We start from the raw sequence: 19,398 nt of genomic DNA on the forward strand, positions 1-19,398 counted from the left end.
CAAGCCCAAACATCTACACCACAGCGAAACAGCCCCTTAGCCCAAGCCCCTTAGCTTGCATCAGCTGACATGGGTCAACCACAGGTTTTTAATTGCAGTGTAGACATACCCTAATGGTGGCAGAATCAGACCCTAGGTTAAGAAGGCATTACTGTGTCCAGTGAATTACTTAGGTCAATAGGGAAGGAACAACAGGAAAGATACTGAAATAGTGACAATGGTCATGAACGTCATAAATACACAGACGACTTTTTGAGCGTTAGGGAGGTCAAGGGTGGCTGAAGGGAATGAAGAAATTGAGCAGGCAAGGGCAAAGCAGATGGAGGAAGAGATGGGAGTAGCTGAGCAGACGGATGTGGGAAAGATGTAAAAAGAAGAGAGATTAGTGGTGGGGGTATGCGGGTGAGTATCCAAAAACAGAAGAGAAAAAAAAAAGAAAAGAATTAGGTATCATTTTGGAAGAACATGATGATGTTGAAATTGTACCTTTGCAAATATATATATGGCAGATTTTTTTTCTTGAAATGATTAAAGAACAAAGTATGCCATCCCTGTCTCCCAGACACTCAAACGCTTCCCCCCGAAAGTCTAGGAAAGGATCAAGAAAACAGCATGTATTTCTGCTGTGTGATTCAAGTTTGTTTTCCTTCACTTGGCTGACGGATATTTTTCCACTAGACTTTGCAAAGACCTGAGTTGGGTGTTCAACTGTTTGTTTACAAATACAAAAATATCTCTGACATCTGTCTGCATTCTCTCAGTAACTACATCACATTTCCTGCAATTTCCCACAATCACATGCTGACCCTTGCCATAAACTTAGCATAGTTACATTTGCTGAAACACCCTTAGCTTTACTTTTCTTTTTAAATATCACAGCTAATGTAAATTGTTGTTTGGGAGTTGCAAATTTTAAGGGACAAAGTTAAGATGGATGGGTGGTGTAAGTCATCTGGGCTTATAGTTAGTGATGAAAGATGCATCCATTTCCAAAAATTATGGACAAATCATCAGCTGATCAGGGTGCAGTGGTGGAGAGATAAGGAAACCACCTTTGTATCTCTCCCAGTCACAGGCTACCAGGGCAAAACTGGTGGCTTAACTAACTCAGAGCAGCTAGAATAGATCCCCTAGGAACTGGTCCACTATCTGGGAATTGGTGGAACACATTACACAGTGGCTCCACTCTGTCTGTCTCCTAACAACTCCCCAGGCCTGTCTCCTGCAACATGGGGTGGGCTGAATCCTTGGTGACCTAATAGTTAATTAGTTAATTTTTGCTACTTCAGTAGCACAAAGTGAATTTGGAGGGCAGAGGATCTGGCCTTGTAATTTTTTTTTAAAATTAAGTGTGGATTTTTTGTAAAGAAATTAGAATATTGTCAAGGGTGTTGGCTGGACTCCACTGATGTGCACATTCAATCTTAACTCTCTTTTAATGAAGATTTTTGTTTACGAGTATGTGGAAAAAGATCAGCGTGTGTGCCCAATTGTCTCCCAGCTCTCTGCATCCCTGCTGCAGACCCTATTTTCCAAATACAAATGCTTCTTGATTTTTATTTTAGCTCATTAGGCAATTCTTTAGGATAAAGGGGAACATAAAGAAACTATAATGGATAAAATATTGGATCACAATGGAAGAAACCACTTCAGTAACAAGATGATTCATTAAAATGAGCCAATGTTTATATTTCACTATTTGATAACTAAACAAGGATTTATTGTAGAATTCTTAGAAAAAGTTTAGAGTGAAAGACTTAGCCATCTGGTAACTGGGTATACTTTTACAGAAGGGACTGCAAAAATATAAGATAGCTGAAATATATATATATATATATATATATATATATATATAAAATTTTGTGTAGGGACAAAATACACATGGAACTTCCTGTTTTTTGTATTAGCCAACATAAAATAAACCTCATGCTGTAGAATTGTACAGACAGTCTTAAAAAGAATGTTTTCCTGCCCCCATAACTGCAAGAAAATTGCATTTTATGTAGTAAAAATCATGAGAGTAAATGTATTTACAGGATTGCAAGTCTGACTGGAATTACAAATGAAGTGGCTTAATCAGAAATATATAGTGATCTATTCATAGCTGTTTCGAGATGCCAAGAACTTTGCAGATGCCATTGGGTCACATTTTATAAAGCGACGGATTATAATGGGGACAGTGTGTGTGAGAATCAAACAAAACTCCTCAGAGATGTATTTTCTGACAAATAAGCAACATTATTCTCCCATGGCATGATTTCATAATTGTTAGCATTCTCTTATTTTTCATACAGACATGGGCTAGTTGTCTGATCACAGGATGGGGCACAAGGAACTCTTGGGGTGAAGTTCTGTGCTGCCCCTCTGAGATGCACAATACAGATCTCACATTTTATGGGGAGAAGGATAAGGTGGCTTTAAGCCACCCTTACCACCTTCCTGATCTTGGGCTTCTGAAAGGGCTGTAGAAGCCCACAGTGTAATTTAGCTCTGGTGCCCTATATAAATGAAGGGAGCCCTAGGGGTAGCAATGCTGTCTGGATTTTCCACAGCCTTACAACTGTCATAGCTTCTGTTCCAGGCGAATCACCTCCCAGCTGGAAGTGAGGCTTTTAGAGCCCTTTCCATGCTCTGAGCCTTTTAGCTAGAGTAAAGAGGCTGGAGCAGGAATGAGGATCTCATCCATAGTTTGGAATCCCAGTTCTGACACTGACTACTTCTGTGGGTTAGGTATGTTACATTTTTTGCCTGTATTTTGTCTATGAATGTGTACAATACTGTAACCTGTTTCTGCTAGTGGTTCTGTTCCACCGGTGGGGTTCAGAGATGGGAGTGCTAGTGTAGAATAGCCATCCGTGTTTTAAGTGCCTTGTCACCTTACCTTTCTCAGTTCTACGTGGCACAGTGCTTAAAACACCAGCAGATCTTAGTACCTTGTCTACACTAATGCTCCCATTGCTTTTACCATTGGTGGAGCTGAACCACTGGTTACCACAGTAGGAAAGGTCAGGAAAAAGTTTGTGGTGTAAACAATGGTTGAGTGAGTCAGTGACACAGCCAGGACTAATACCTGAGAGTGAGTAGGTTGAACATGGAGTGACTACACTGATGTTCATGAGAGCAGAATTGGCCTACTGTCTTCAAGTCACATGCCTTGTCCTAGAGACCACAGCATCTGTTGTTTTACTGTACGTAAATAACCTGAAAACCAAGTCACTACTGCTACATAAAGTATCTTGAATATATATTCTCATCAAGAGGTATGTTAAAGCAGACTGTTGTGGGACAGAAGCAAAACTCTCATTGTAGCGGATAATGCTGGAAACATCCTAGTTTCCTAAACATCCTAAACATGTAGTTTAGACTCAGTTTGTGGATTTAATAAGATTAGATGAGATCCATTACATTTGATTTTAGCTGACTAAATACCAAGGTTCAGATTCTGGGCTGCACCTCTAAGAGGTGCAGCACAGGACGCACTGCCCAGAGGAAGGGGTGGGGTAAGCTTTAAGCCATCTTTGTGGACTCCTGCTCCCGGGCTGTTCTGGGGGCTGGAAAGGCTCAGGACATATCTTAGATTGCTCTGGGGGCCTTTCTGAATTCTGGCAGCCGCTCTAGGCTGCTCTGCTGCCCACAGTGCTGGGTGCTGCCGCACCCCAGCTCCAACCCAGTCCTGTACAGAGGCTTACAATGAAATTCTTGGAATGCAGCCTTCCAGCTGTCTTCCACAATACCTGTGGTGGGGGAATCCTGTCTTCTCTGGATACAGGGCTTTCCACTGCTCCAGCCAGCCCTTTTACATGGCATAAGAGTACCAGAGTGTGTGTGGGTGGGTGGGTGAAATCCTGTGCTATTGAAGTCAGTGACAAAATTCCCATTGACTTCAACAAAGCCAGGTTTTCAGCCAGTATACTGTATTTTGTCCATTATGAATGGAGTTGGTAAAATGATTGGATGGCACTGAAGAGCTATTTCCAGCTCACAAAAGCTAATGAAAACTCTGCACTAGAATGCAAGCACCAACACTGTTGCACCTAGGGATCTGACTAAGGATTAGGGATGATGTAGAGCACAGAAGTGGTATGTGGAAATTGTAGAGATTAATTGGTACTAGTGACCTACGTTAGTCTCATTCATGGTTTGCAGAAGCAACAGCTTTTTCATATAGTTGCAGCTAACTTGGAAAGTATTATTCAGTAATGGGAAGCTCAAAATACACCATGGGAAACCCAGGTCTGAACACCCCCAAACTTTCAGTTTGAAATCTAGAGCCAGATTTTGTAATTTGAGTCCATGTCGAATCAAATAGAAATTGCCAATTTGCAGTTATAATTTATGGGTTACAGAAACAGGCAGTTGATTGAATTTAATCCTGAAATGAGCATGACACAAGGAAAGGTTGCAGTTTATTTTCATACTATGACAAATGTGGTTAGTTGGCTAAGCACACTGTACCCTTAAAATACACGATTCGCCTCTGCTGATAATATCAAGTGATGAAATCAGTTTTCAGCCGAGAGAAAACTCTAGTGCTTATTTCTTTTCGCAAGTCAAGATGATGGAAAAAGAAGAGCATATGTCACATAAATTGGAATTGATGGTATCCGTGCTTTCAAGACCTACACCCAAAACCAAACCAAAATTAACATTGGAGTATTTATCTAACACCATAATTAGTTAACTGCAAATGACTCATGTTTAGTGCTTGGTTCAGCAGAAAAATTGCAAAACTGTTTCTTTGAATTTTTACTGAAGAGGCAGTTTCCCTTTAAAAGAGTAAGGGGTAAATCTGGTCACTGTACTTGCCTGGGAGGGGGCAAAGGATATATTATCTGTACCTGGAATCTGCGTTTTGAAGGAAGAGTGAACAGGCACTTTTGTTTTCTGAATAAGACACGAAAAGTCATGACATAGAAGCCTGATGATGAACCTTAAATGTTTTTTAAATGACTTTTTGCTAAAGGGAGCTCTAGAATCTAACCATGGAACAACCTATTCCCATGTTTTCACAGGAACATGGTATTTTGTTAGTGGAGTATAATCTGTACTAATACCACTATACATGTATTTGTCCACTTTGTCTAGTGGTTAGTTCACAGGACTAGGAGTCTGAACATGAGGGTTTCATTCGCCTCTGTCGCTAACCCCATCTGTGACCTCAAGCAAATCACTTAAACTGGCCATGCCTCAATCTGTAAAATGAGGTAGTAACCTACTTCACAGGGGGGCTGTGGATTAATTAATGTTTATAAGGCATGGCGAGATCCTCAGATCAGAGGCATTATATAAACACAAAGAATTAGCATAAATTCTGATTTCAGTTACATCCACAACCTGGTTGCTCATGTGTAACACAACATCATTTGGCCAATTTCCTTTTGTGAATGGCTTTGGTTTAACCTGCATTTGAAGTAAGATTAAGGAAAGAAATACACTCACCATTTTAAATATTTGATTTGCATAGACTGTTACTACTACCTGAGTGATTTACTTTGCTGGGTTAACCAGTTAAGAATTTCCATTAGGCCTTATCTCTGCCTGATGCTTTTCACTTCTGAGAGGGGCTGAGCTCCCTCCATTTCCACTAATTTCAGAGGGAGTTGAGGGCAGTCAACACTTCCCAGAATCAAACCCTAGATAAAACCATTTTTTATGGAGATGAATCATAGAATCATAGAATCATAGAATATCAGGGTTGGAAGTTATTGGGCTTGGAGATGATTCGAGTTAATGACTGGATTGCTAGAAATATTGGCATTGACGACCAAAACATTTAAACTTTAAGAAGATTAAGCTGATACCATATAAACCAACTGTAGTTTTGCAAATACTATGCAACCATTAGGAAGCCCCAAATTAGTTAACTGTGATACCTAGATTGCCAAGGATAAATGGAAAAGGATGAAGAAATAAATATGCCAAAAGGGAACGCAAGTCAGCAGTCTATATGAGGCAGCTGTTTAAACAAACTGGTAGACACTGGTGGTGATGTCTAAGAGGTACTTGCAGACAGAACCTTGCGTGTTCCTATCAATGGCAAAGTGTTTCACTTTGGGCACAAATGCCATTATGTTTGTCATCGGTATTTAATAATGTAAAATCAGAATGGGAAGTTTTCCATTGACTGCAATGGACTTTGGATCAGGTCCAGTGTTTCTAAAGCATTTGTCAGCATTTCATAGGTTGAAATTCACACACATTTCTACTGGATTTTTCAGTCTTGTGTATCATTCTGAAAGAGTATCCTGTCAGTGTCTGAGCTTTTTGATTGTGAGGAATGCTTGTTTTACATGGATGCTATATCAACTTTTGGACATAGCAAGGCTACGCATGGCAGAGTTTATATTTTTTACAAATACTTACTTGGCTTTTGCAGGATGGTTTGGTAATGCCAAACTTTTGGGTAAGTTGATCAGTACTGAATTTCCTCCATTTCCCCTCCATCAGGCACTGTGCTTTTATTTCATATTTAACTTCTCGCTCCTGTCTAAGGCTGACAGGGCTATGTTCAGCAGTAAAAAAAGATAAAGCTTGGTCTGTGTGTTTGACTCTCTGAAAAGACATTGCATCCAAATCAGTTACAAATCTGTAATATGCAATATCGTAGTAATGACATTTCTTTATTAGAGAACCAACTCAAATATTCATCCATTTCACTTGGTATTTGAGATTTAAATCTTCAGGATCACAGCAAGTACCCATCTAAGCAAGGTTCTGTCTGCAATGACCAGGCCATTCCTTGGATGGGAGACCTCCAAGAAAATCTGTTTCTGGAGGCTGAATGGAATTATATTGGTGAGTCAATTGATGACATTCTTATTCCTGATTCTGTATTGAACAAATGGCCCTCAAGAGATGCTACTTTCTTGATGAGATGTAAAACTAAGCTCTGATTATTAATGTTTCTATGGCACTTTCAGTAGGAGAGGAGAATATCTCATGAGCCAAATTTTTGGTAATTACCCTTGCCTGCCTAAAACTGCTTTAGTAATTTCAAATGGACAAGGCATTCTTCAGTTCTTGATCTGAGGGGCTGTACTCTGTCAGATTCTTATGCACTATTAAACAACTGACATGTTTCAGTGATGAGTGAAATGATTTCTCTGTATAGAGGACCTGGTACTGCAGTCTTTCCTGTCTAAACTTCTTTTGAAATCACTAGGAATTTGTCTTGAGTAAGGACTGCTGATTTGGACCTATACTTTCTAAAGCACTTTGTAACCATTCTGGATGAAAGGCACTATGGTCCAAACTAAAAGCTGTGTAAATAAATGAGACTTCACTGATGTCAGTGGTGTTTTAGTCAGTGGTGTTTTATTCCAGCTCTGAGTTTGGTCCTATGAAAAGTCATTACATTTCCATGAAAAAAAAGAAAATAAATGATAGACTCAATTCTGTACTATAATTTGGCCCCCTTTGTGTTGGTTTAGTGGCAAAAAGGGACTGGAAAATTGCTGGATCTCCCCAGCTCAAGGAAGTCCCCACCTAGTATAGCGCAAGTGTAGCTGTTTCCTATGTCACCTGTTCTATCAGCTCCCAGTGTCTGGCTAGGTCAGGAATGGGAGGGGGCATGACCAGAGTGTTACTACATTCACTTCTCAGTGTATCTTTTTCATTTCTAATCATGGGCCTGACCCTGCAAGCATAGAACTCCTGTTTACTTTGGTGGGAATTTTGTAGGATCATGCCCTGTATCACCTGGAAGCAATGGGAGTTCCTCATGCAGAAGACTTGCAGGATTAAGTCCTCTGTACTGCACCCACAGTATTTATAAACATCAAACTTAGCAATATGTTCTAGGACTTATTTGAACAGGAAATTGTTACTGACCACGTTAATTTTGCTAAACAAATGAAACCACCACATTGCTGATTCAAGTCTATAATAAGCCACCAAACACAAAGGGAACCAAGCACTTTAAAACAGTTAGGAGAGAAGTTCTCACTTTGGCATTTAACTGACATCTAATTAAAACCAGACTCTTACAGGAGGAAGGAAGAATTAAAATGGTAACACGTACACTATGAAACACTTTTCAGTCAGCATCTCATTATGCAATTTACTATCAGTATTAGCGTTTTCCAAAAGACTATGCTGAGCATTACCTGCCCTTTAGGAGAAAAAGGCTTAGAATCTATACCAAGTACCAGATTATGTCCATTCTACTATGCCCCGTTGAAGATACCACTCAAAGAACATGTGAGATGACATGTTTTATTAGGCAGGAGACACAGCTGATATTTCATGCAGATTGTCAGCTACTTATGTTCTCAAAACTGGGCTAGGAAAATCACGTGAGAATAAGCTGTTTATAGATTTTCCAGTATTTCCTGATTATTGACTGACACCTTAAAATACAGAGTGAATATTTTTATTTGTGGTATTTTAGTATTCCCACTTCTGATTCTAGTTAAAATCATCATGTGCAGAGACACGTGAATAATCATTTTGGAGTCAGAAGAAAGAAAACGTATTATGATGCTTGTATTATCCCACACTCTACATTTGTTTGCCTTTATTCTCAACCTCAAATTTTTACCTTATAGCAAGGTCAGAATTTACATAATGCAACAGAATAAACAGATAATAAACAAACATAATAATCAGATAAATAATAAACAGGATTCACATAAGGCAAGTGGTGCTTTTATCTTACTTGAATGTAAAAGCTGTATGCTGAAACTTCATGTCTGATTGCTTTTATCTCAAAGAAGAATCCATACATGGAAATTATTTCTTCATGATATCGTGGCTCCTAAAGGACAATTAAAAAAGAAAAACTCTCTCCAAAGTAAACTCAAAAATATGTGGGCAGAAATCACAGATAATTATTATTAAGAAAAATATGTCTCATTTTGCTTGTCATGTAAAAGAAAAAATGCAGTCGCTGTGAAATTATATTTAAACTAGTGGAAAGCTATAAGCGGAGTGCAATGAAAATCAAATACAGACATTAAAAATTATAATGCTCTAGATCCACAAGAGTTGTAAGGGGGCGTTTAAGGCAGGGGGACTTTTAGGTTCAGGGGGATGTCTCTTGGAAGCCTGGGGTCTGTGTCTTATTATTCTTTGCCTCTATGTGCTCATCAAAACCAAAGTGTCTCCAATATGTATGGCAACTGGGATGGAGGAGCATTAGGAGCTTAGCCTGGAAGGGTAGAGCAGGAAGGAAGGCCTTCTGTTGTGTCTGATTACAACATATAATGAATTTTCTATTCATCCAGGGTGGAATTCACCACAGTGCAGAAGGCCAACACAAGGCCAATGCCTTACTTAAGCCTTACCTAGGCCCTCAGAATTGTAAGGGAGACATTTAACCGCACAAAACACATGCCGCACCGGCAGCGCCTGTGCAAGCTTCTTCCCGCATGTGTCTCAGTCTGAGAGTGGTGTTCAGGTCCATTCAGTCACTGACTACTTCAGAGACAATTATGACAGTGAATTTTGTCTTGTAGACACTAGCCTATTTGGAATTGGACTGCAACTGCTATACATTAGATAGATAACTGTCAATTTACATAGGGTTTGATACAATGCCTATTGAAGTCAGCTCATTCCCAGCTTACCCTCTGCCCTTTTCAGGGTCCATGAATACAATGAAAAATAGGATTTTGAATTAATACACATCATCTAGCATTTCTACTGTGACAAAGTTCCTCCTCTGCCTTGGTGGGTCTTGAGCTTATTGGCAGATTTGCTTGCCTCAGAGATTCCCGGCAGCCCTCAGTTTGGCCACTTTTGCTAGTGGCTCAAACCTGCCATCCACTCAGCTAACCTCATCGCTGGCCAGCATGGGGGAAACAGAGAACAATCCCCGCAGTCTCTGTGTCCCACCTAGTGGGTCGGGAACAGGCCATATCCCTTTCCAATTTAGGCCTTCCCTTCTGGTGTTTCTCACAGAGCAGGTCAACTCCTCCTGTGTCCGATCAGGAGTTGGGGAGATAGGGGGAACCCAGGCCCACCCTCTACACCGGATCTTCCTCCTGAAGCCTGACCACACTTGAACTCTTCAGTCCTTCCGCAGCATGCCTTCTCACTCCCTGATCCTTGTGTGCCCCCCTACTAACTGATGGGAGGTCCTTTTTAAACCAGGTGTCCTTATTTACTTGCCTGCCTGGTGCTATCAGTATGGGGTTACTGCAGAGGGCAGTCCATAGGTCTGTGAAGGCTCTCTCTGCTGCGTCAGACCATCTCACCAGATCAGGTCCACGGGCCTTCACTAGGTCTGACAGAGGGCTTGCGCTTGTGGCAAAATGGGGGATAAATTGTGGGTAATACCCCACCACACCTAGGAATGCCCGGACTTGTTTCTTGCAACTTGGATGAGGCCAATTTTGGATGGCCTCTAACTTATTCAGTTGGGGTTTTGCCAGACCTTTTCCCACAATGTAGCCAAGATATTTGGCCTCTATAAACCCTATGGCGCACTCGGCAGGGTTTGCTGTAAGGCCAGCTCACCTGAAAGTATCGAGGACTGCCTCCACCTTCTCTAGGTGGGTTTCCCAGTCTGGGATATGAATGACCACATTGTCTAGGTAGGCAGCAGCATAATGATTATGGGGGAGTAACAGCTTGTCCATGAGGCACTGGAAGGTAGCTGGGGCCCCATGTAGTCCAAAAGGGAGGACAGTATATTGGAAAAGACCCTTTGGTGTAGAGAACGCAGTCTTTTCCTTTGCATCTTCGGCAAGGGGAATCTGCCAGTACCCCTTTGTCAAGTCTAGGGTAGTCAAGTACCGGGCATTGCCCCAACGGTCCACTAGTTCATCTATTCAAAGTATGGGGTACGCATCAAACTGGGATACCTTATTCAGTTGCCGGAAGTCATTGCAAAACCTTGTGGTGCCATTAGGTTTGGGCACTAACATGATTGGGCTGGACCACTGACTGTGGGATTCTTCAGTGATCCCCGACTCCAGCATTTTTTTAAACTTCTGCTTTTATTTCCTCCCTTTTGGCTGCTGGCACCCAGTAGGGCCTCATTGTTACTCTGGCCCCAAGGTTCATGATGATGTGGTGATATGTCTCAGTTGTTCGACCTGGTTTTGTCGAGAACACATCTTGGTTCCGGAAGATCATCTCAGACACCTCATTCTTCTGGTCTGGCGTTAAATTGGGAGACACCCTCACCTGTTCGGAGGATTTGTTTTCCTGGGATAGGTCTTTTCAGACAGCTGTGCATGCCAGGGTTTCAGAACGTTGACATGATATATTTGCTCTTCTTTCCAACATCCTGGTTGTCGCACCTTGTAATTTACCTCCCCTACGGGTTCAGCTATTTCGTAGGGTCCTTGCCACCGGGCCAAAAGTTTACTCTCTGTTGTGGGTACCAACACCATTACTCGTTCTCCTGGCTGGAACTGCTGAACTTTGGCTTGGTGATTGTACTGAGCTCATTGGGCCTCTTGTGCCTTCTCTAGGTGTTCCCGCACAATGGGAGTGACCCGTGCGATCCGGTTCCACATTTGTAACACATGCTCAATTACATTCTTCCCCTCATTGGCCTCCTCCTCCCAAATTTCCTTGGCTATGTCCAAGTTGCCTCAGGGGTGGCGCCCATATAGTAAGCTCAAAGGGAGAAAACCCAGTTGAGGCCTGAGGTACCTCTCGGATGGCAAACATAACGTATGGTAGTAGGGTGTCCCAATCCTTCCTGTCTCGACTTACCGCCTTCCTTATCATAGCCTTCAGGGTTCGGCTGAACCTTTCTACCAGCCCATCGGTCAGTGGATGATAGACCGAAGTCCTCAGGGTATGTATGTGGAGTAGATCACATAGGTCCCTCATTAGTTTTGACATAAATGGGGTTCCTTGGTCCATCAGTATCTCCTTTGGTAGCCCCACTCGGGCAAAGATCCCCACTAGCTCTTTGGCTATTGTTTTAGAGGCTGTGTTCCGCAAGGGGACAGCTTCTGGATACCATGTAGCATAATCCAGAATGACAAGTATATATTGGTGGCCCTGGGTAGTCTTCTCTAGGGGTCCCACTAGGTGCATGGCTATTCACTCAAACATCATGGCTATGATGGGTAGGGGTACCAAAGGTGCTCTCAAGTGGGGACGGGGACTGTGCAGCTGACACTCTGGGCAGGAGGCACAGTATCTCCGCACTTCTTTGTGCACCCCGGGCCAGAAGAACCTTCGTAAGACCTTTGCCAGGATCTTCTCTACCCCTAAATGCCCCCCCAAAACATGGCTATGCGAAAGGCTTAATACAGCCTTCTGGTGTTTGTGAGGCACTAGGAGCTGCTCTACCTTCTGTCCTTGTACTGGTGCAACCCGGTACAGGAGATCCTTTTTTATAATGAAGTAGGGGCTAGGTCCCCGGGTTTTCCCTTCCATGGGAACCCCATCTATCTCTGTTACCTTCTTCCTAATGTTGTCATACCTTGGATCTTCAGCTTGGTCCCGTCCGAAATGTTCCCTCCTGGGGCTGGTCTACCCGAGTTCTAGGGGACGGGTCTCTATTGCTTCTGCTGGTTCGGAGGCATTAGGGTTGGGGTCTGGCTCAGGTGTTTCTCCCTCCTGGGTGGCTTCCTTTTCAGCTGCCTGGGTCCGCCTACCCACAAGAGCGACCCTCTGGCTTTGGGTCAGTATTCGGGTTCCCAAAGCCTTAGCTGCCCTTCTTTCCTTTTTCTTCTTTCTGCCCCGCTTGGGAGTGGAGAAAATGTCTGGGGAAATTTCGGAGAAAACTGGGAGTTGATAGTCTACCGTGGATGCCTCACTAGCTTCAGGGTCCTCCCCTTTCTCCAATCCCGCTACTCGGAGTAAGTCATCAAATCCTGGAAAGTCCCTCCCTATGAGCACCGGGTAAGGGAGTTTAGACACTACACCTGTTGCTACCTCTGTAGCGTTCCCTTGGATTTCAATTTTTACCGGGATGGTGGGGTAGTAACTAATCATCCCATGGACACATGTCACCCCTGGGCATTTTGCCTGTAGTAACTGACAACATTTCACGAGCTTTTCTGAGATGAGTGTGATGGCATTCCCCGAATCAATCCGTGCTGTGGTCTCTACTCCATTTAACCTCAGTGGCCTGGTATATTTGTGTGGGGTTAATGCAACTCCCACAATGTGAATTAGGGAGCATGGGTTTTCCTGGTTACCTAGGTTATGTTGCATAGACTCCTCAGCATTGGGGCACTGTGCAACTATGTGTCCCCCCTCCCCACAAGCGTAACATCTGTATGGGGCCCTAGGCATTCCCTGGTCTCTCAGTTTGGGCAGTCTAACATCACGATACTCTTCACTCTCAGTGCTTTGACTTTTGGTGGCCTCTGGTGGGCCTTCAGTCCCCCTCTTTTTCCACCTGGGTCTTCCTGGGGGCTCAGTTGACTGAGATCTGGGGGTCGGTGCCACTAGTTAATTCGGAGCACCTCTTCTTTAACTGTTTGGGTCAGTTCCCTCGCTGTCCTTTGCCTCTCTACCAGTGAAACAACCTCATCGTAGGTGGAGGGGTTGCTCTGGCTTACCCAGGTGCGAAGGTCTGGCGGTAGTCCTCGCATGTACTGGTCAATGACCAGAATCTCTAGTATCTCTTCTGGACTCTGAGACTCGGTTCGTAACCACTTTCGTGCAAGATGGATGAGGTCATATAATTGGGACCACGGGATTCTGTTTTCCTGATACCTCCACTTGTGATATCGCTGGGCCCACACTACGGTCGTTACCCCAGAACTGGCCAGGATCTCTGCTTTCAGCTGGGGGTAGTCTACCCCAGTCTTTTCAGACATATCATAATAGGTCTTCTGGGCCTCCCCACACAAGAATGGGGCGAGGATGCCAGACCACTGTTCTTGGGGCCAAGCCTCCCATATGGCTGGCCTCTCAAAGGCCAGGAGGTATGCCTCTATGTCATCCTCCTGCATCATTTTCTACAGCCAATTGCTGGCCCATATGACCCGTGTCCCATCTTGGCTGCGGTTCAGCTCTGGAAGAGCCTTCACCTGGTTTACCAGTTCCCGCAACGTAGCACGGTCTTGAGTGGCCTGGTCCATTAACAAGCAATTGGTCTCCTGCTGCAGCCTCACTGCCTCCTCACTGCTTAGAATAGAATCATAGAATCATAGAATATCAGGGTTGGAAGGGACCTCAGGAGGTCATCTAGTCCAACCCCCTGCTCAAAGCAGGACCAATCCCCAATTAAATCATCCCAGCCAGGGCTTTGTCAAGCCTGACCTTAAAAACTTGTAAGGAGGGAGATTCCACCACCTCCCTAGATAACGCTTTCCAGTGTTTCACCACCCTCCTAGTGAAAAAGTTTTTCCTAATATCCAACCTAAATCTCCCTCACTGCAACTTGAGACCATTACTCCTTGTTCTGTCATCTGCTACCACTGAGAACAGTCTAGAGCCATCCTCTTTGGAACCCCCTTTCAGGTAGTTGAAAGCAGCTATCAAATCCCCCCTCATTCTTCTCTTCTGAAGACTATCCCCATGTGTTCCAGTCCCCTAATCATTTTTGTTTCCCTCTGCTGGACTCTTTCCAATTTTTGCACATCCTTCTTGTAGTGTGGGGCCCAAAACTGGACACAGTACTGCAGATGAGGCCTCACCAGTGTCGAATAGAGGGGAACGATCACATTCCTCCATCTGCTGGCAATGCCCCTACTTATACATCCCAAAATGCCATTGGCCTTCTTGGCAACAAGGGCACACTATTGACTCATATCAGTGCCATCCATTGTGGTGGGGGAGAAAAAAATAAACCCTCTCCCTCTTTTTTTTTTTTTTTAAAAAACCCTCCTTTTTCCACAACGCGGTGCATCTGATCCCACTTTTCACACCAGTGTGACAAAGTTCCTCCTCTGCCTTGGTGGGTCCTGTGCTTATTGGTGGATGTGCTTGCCTCAGAGATTCCCAGCAACTCTCAGTTTGGCCACTTTTGCTAGTGGCTCAAACCTGCCATCCAGTCAGCTAACCTCATCACTGGCCAGCATGGGGGAAACCGAGAACAATCCCCGCAGTCTCTGTGTCCCATTTAGTGGGTCAGGAACAGGCCAGATTCCTTTCCAATTAAGACCTTCCCTTCTGGTGTTTCTCACAGACCAGGTCAACTCCTCTTGTGTCCGATCAGGAGTTGGAGAATGGGGGGAACCTGGGCCCACCCTCTACACCGGGTTCCAGCCCAGGGCCCTGTGGATAGCAGCTGTCTACAATGTTCCCTGTATCAGCTGCATGACAGCTACAACTCCCTGGGCTACTTCCCCATGGCCTTCACCCAGCACCTTCTTTATCCCCCTGTAGGATCTTCCTCCTGAAGCCTGATCACGCTTGAACTCTTCAGTCCTCCCGCAGCACACCTTCTCACTCCCTGCTCCTTGCATGCCCCCCTACTAACTGATAGGAGGTCCTTTTTAAACCAGGTGTCCTGATTAGTCTGCCTGCCATAATTGATTCTAGAAAGTTCATAATTGGCTCCAGGTGCCTTGATTAGCTTGCCTGTCTTAATTGGTTCTAGCAAGTTCCTGATTGCTCTAGGGCAACCCCTGCTCTGGTCACTCAGGGAACAGAAAACTATTCATCCAGTGGCCAGTATATTTGCCTTCTACCAGACTCCTGTACCCCACTGGTCTGGGTCTGTCACACTACTTTGTCTCATTAAAATATTTTTCGTTGTCCTAACAAAGAAACTAACTAGACTAACAAATGTAGGTCATCTTCCTTGATTTGTTTTCCCATTTAAAATAGATTACTGATCTGAAAACAGCTGCCATTTTTACAATAAAAAGTACGTGAGTAAAAATACTGGTATCCACTGAGAAACACACCAAAGCCTAGAGACTCCCACCGGACAGTTTTGATTTCTTTGTTACATACCTGTTTAAGCAGCAGACCAAATCTCACAGCTTGCATAGAAAAATCTCTCTGCAATGTCATGTCACCACCATTCTCCAGCTGAAGGGAAAGGAAAATATGTCCCATTTGATGAAGTCCATTGATTCAATATATTATATAAAAGAAGCACAAAGCTAGGCACAAAGAACTTATGACTGTTTCTGCTGCTTTCTCAGTGAGGCAATCTTCATAGGAATGAGTATCCTATATTTAAATTGACAATGTATGGTAGATTGTACAGTTTTTCTTCCTAGCAGTTTGGAACAACTGAGCAATTAGTGACATGGGACCCAATTCTCCACTGTTTTGCATCTTGTGTAGTCATTTACACCTGTGCCAAGTGATTGAAAAGTGAGTGTAAAGGGTACCCAAGCAGAATAGTAGCATTTTGCACCTACTACACAGGTATAAAAATCTACACAAGGTGCAAGACAATGGAGAATCAGGACCATAATATAAAAAAGATCTTTTTAATGAAGTGGAGTATATTTATGTTGTGGAAAGTTATGATAAAATGTTCTGATTCAAGTTTCTATTTCATTATTATTTCAGTATTTTCTTTTAGAAGTAGCATTAACTCCCCTACACATTTTTCCCTCCTCAGAAAGTATGCGTTTGAGATATGCAGCTGCTGACCTGGGCAGCCAATTGCAACAAAACTCCTAAGGGAGCAGGAATCAGTGCAAACTAGCAGGACATCCTCAGTCACAGTCCAAGTTCTATGCAGCTGTGCTCTGTCTTCCTCTTCCCATTTTGCAAGGCCATTGACTTCAATGGGAGATGTACCTGCTTACGCCATGTGTGAATTTGTCCCCATCTGCTTATGTGGAAAAAACCCCCACAAATAGCAAAACAATAGAAGTGTCTAAGAAGTTGTTAATGGAAATAGACTCTCTCAGAAAGTGTAGCTGGGTGTTTGTGTATGACAGCATAAAAAACCATCATATTATCCACTATCATGCCTTAAGCTCAGAAGAAAAGATTGCCAAAGCAAAGCAATTTTACATAGGAAAAATTAGACTACGGCCTTTTTTAAGCCAGAGATCATCTGTTATTCCATTTGTACATTACCTGGCCTACACAATGAGGCCTATATCCTAACTGGGGCCTTGAGGCACTCCCTCATAACAAAATATAAGAAAACGTCTGAGCTCCAATGAATATATACATATAAACACTTTCAGTTTTTGAACAATGTAGAAGCATACCAACTCACTGCATGGTAATGGTGGGACAGAATCTGTGTCAGCCATGGCAGCGGGAGGAAGTTAATCTGCCGCAAATCCTCCAGATGCTTACCTTTGGGATTTGGGGGGAAAGTTTGACAAATAAAATTGTATTATTAAAAGGAATTAAAGCAGACATATTACAGAGAACAGTTATGGCAATGTGGGAGGATCCAAATATAGAAGTCCACTAAAAATTCATCACCCAGCCTCACTTTTCAGACTCCCCACGTAATTCACGGAAGGGTTGTTGTGCAAATCATCCACAAAAGGAGCTAGGGAGGGGCATTCTGGGGATGGTCTCAGTGGTCAGGGTCATGATACACATGTTCTTGTGCAGACTGACTCTTGCATATTAATAGCTCCTGCTTGCATCCAATTGTGCATTTTTTTCATATCCCTACCCTGTGGTAGGATTAATCCACATGGGGTGTATAAGGCTTTGAAATTGGCACATGTTAACATGGTCAGTTCCAGGGATTTGGGTGCATCTTTAGATAAAATCCAATAAAATGGTATGGAAACAAAAACAATAAAATATATACCACACAGGTAAGTATTTACATTGATTTGGAAGGTTGCTGGGCTCTCAAGATCACCTTATTCACTTGTCCTTCACCCATTGGGTGTACATTTCAAGGGTCAATATTTTTCATATATTTCAGAGAAATCCAATTTTAAACACTGAAATATTGATTTCGGCTCACTTGTAGGAGAGTAGGAGTTTTCACTTTTAACTGTCACTATGCATTCTGCATGTGTGCAAAAGAAGTGTGCCTGTGTAAGATAGGTAGACAGTTGCATAATTCCTTGATATGGGCATGCTCACTTGTGTACATAAATTGGGCTTTTGCACACAGTGAATTACTGTGAGTGTAATTTCAGATGACAGTTTGAAAGTGTGGGCCAATGCTTTGTAGGTCACAAACACACTATAAACTTACTTGAAGTTATTCCATGTAAACGAAGGGATTGAAAAACAGTTATATATCTCTGTCCTGCTTCCCTTTCCAGAAAGGAACACCTCTTGGGTAAACTAAAAACAAAACAAAGTAGCAGAAAACTTAACCCAAAATGATTTCATATCCACATTCTAAATTTCACTATTTAGGTTTTGTTTTGTGTATGTACCTCTTAACATACTAGCTTTCAGCTGGACTGTATTTGACCCATTCATAAGGCAACTTTTATAGCATAGGAATTAGAAAGTACTGATTTAATTTCCTATCCTCTCACTGTGTTTTTTAAAGTAAAATTGACTTCTTGGAAGTTGTGCTTGGGTACTGATGGTCAGATTTGGATACACATGGTCACCAAATTTCACACATTTAAAGTAAAAAAACAAACAACCCACTTAGTGAGTCCGCTTTTAAAAATGTGCTTCAAATGACTATTACTTCTCAAAAGGAGATGAAAACATTATCATGCAAGTTTCTCAGAACTCATTTGGAAACAGGCTGTCGCTTACTAAAGGCAGATCAAGGCACGGACCAGCCCAAGACGCTCAGATTATTTTTCCATGAGTCAAGAGTTGCTCAAAACAAAAATTTCCCTGCCCATACCAAGCCCATGTTGTTGCACTAAGCTCTTACCAGCAACACTGCTGCCAACCTTCTTGCTATAGAAAAAATGACAAATGGTTTGGACAGTTTTTAAAATTTGATTCAGTCTCTCTCTCTCTTTTATTTGTGCCTCATTTCTGAAGCCAGGTGCTCTTAATATCATGAGTTCAGCTGTACAGAGATTGGAAGGTGAGGAAAATGATAACTAATATATGTAAAACATCTCTAAAAATGACCTAAAATAGCTTGACCTAGCATGTGACCATCACAGATGTGATGAACTGGGAAAGTGGTTGCATTGCTTTCTAGGACTATGTGTGACTTTAGTTTCCCTGTTCAGTTATGTATTGTTGCCTGCCCAAACACAGAAAGTTTAATCAAAGGAGGCCGTACATGGGCTGTTGATGGACCAAGCGGGAAAGGTAAAACAAGGACACAGATAAGTCAGCATCATGTACACAGCTTCAAAGGAGATAACAATGGCTGGGCCATCAGCTGTGGGGGAGAAGTTATCTAGTTGGCTCTGTACAGGCTAGGATGTTTTACTCTTCCCAAGGCTTAGCCTGGAATCAAAGGAGACACAAAAGATCCAAAACCCCTGACTGGCAGAAAGGGAGTGGAGAAATGGTCAGAGATGCTGACCAGGACGTGTTAGTGAAAAAGCTGACATGCTGGGAGGACTCACTGAGGGTATGTCTAAACTGCACATGAAGCCCAGGCTCTGACTCAGGTTTGAGCCCAACCCCCACTTCTGTCCACACACAAATCAG

At 42.9% G+C, this 19,398-nt stretch overlaps 1 protein-coding gene across 1 annotated transcript in view; it reads right to left on the reverse strand.

The window, feature by feature from the left end:
• Positions 1–4,550: 4,550 nt before the first annotated feature.
• The window catches only part of BTBD16 (BTB domain containing 16), a 47,450-nt gene continuing 32,602 nt past the window's right edge, over positions 4,551–19,398 (reverse strand). Inside the window, exons 13-18 of the mRNA XM_077822862.1 lie at positions 18,011–18,102; positions 17,057–17,139; positions 15,823–15,900; positions 8,657–8,755; positions 6,364–6,552; positions 4,551–4,619 (exon numbers count right to left, since the gene is read on the reverse strand). Coding sequence (XP_077678988.1) covers positions 4,551–4,619; positions 6,364–6,552; positions 8,657–8,755; positions 15,823–15,900; positions 17,057–17,139; positions 18,011–18,102 — 610 coding nt within the window. The remainder of the gene's footprint in view (positions 4,620–6,363; positions 6,553–8,656; positions 8,756–15,822; positions 15,901–17,056; positions 17,140–18,010; positions 18,103–19,398) is intronic.

Source organism: Eretmochelys imbricata, chromosome 7 (assembly GCF_965152235.1).
Source record: "Eretmochelys imbricata isolate rEreImb1 chromosome 7, rEreImb1.hap1, whole genome shotgun sequence".
Lineage (NCBI taxonomy): Eukaryota > Metazoa > Chordata > Testudines > Cheloniidae > Eretmochelys > Eretmochelys imbricata.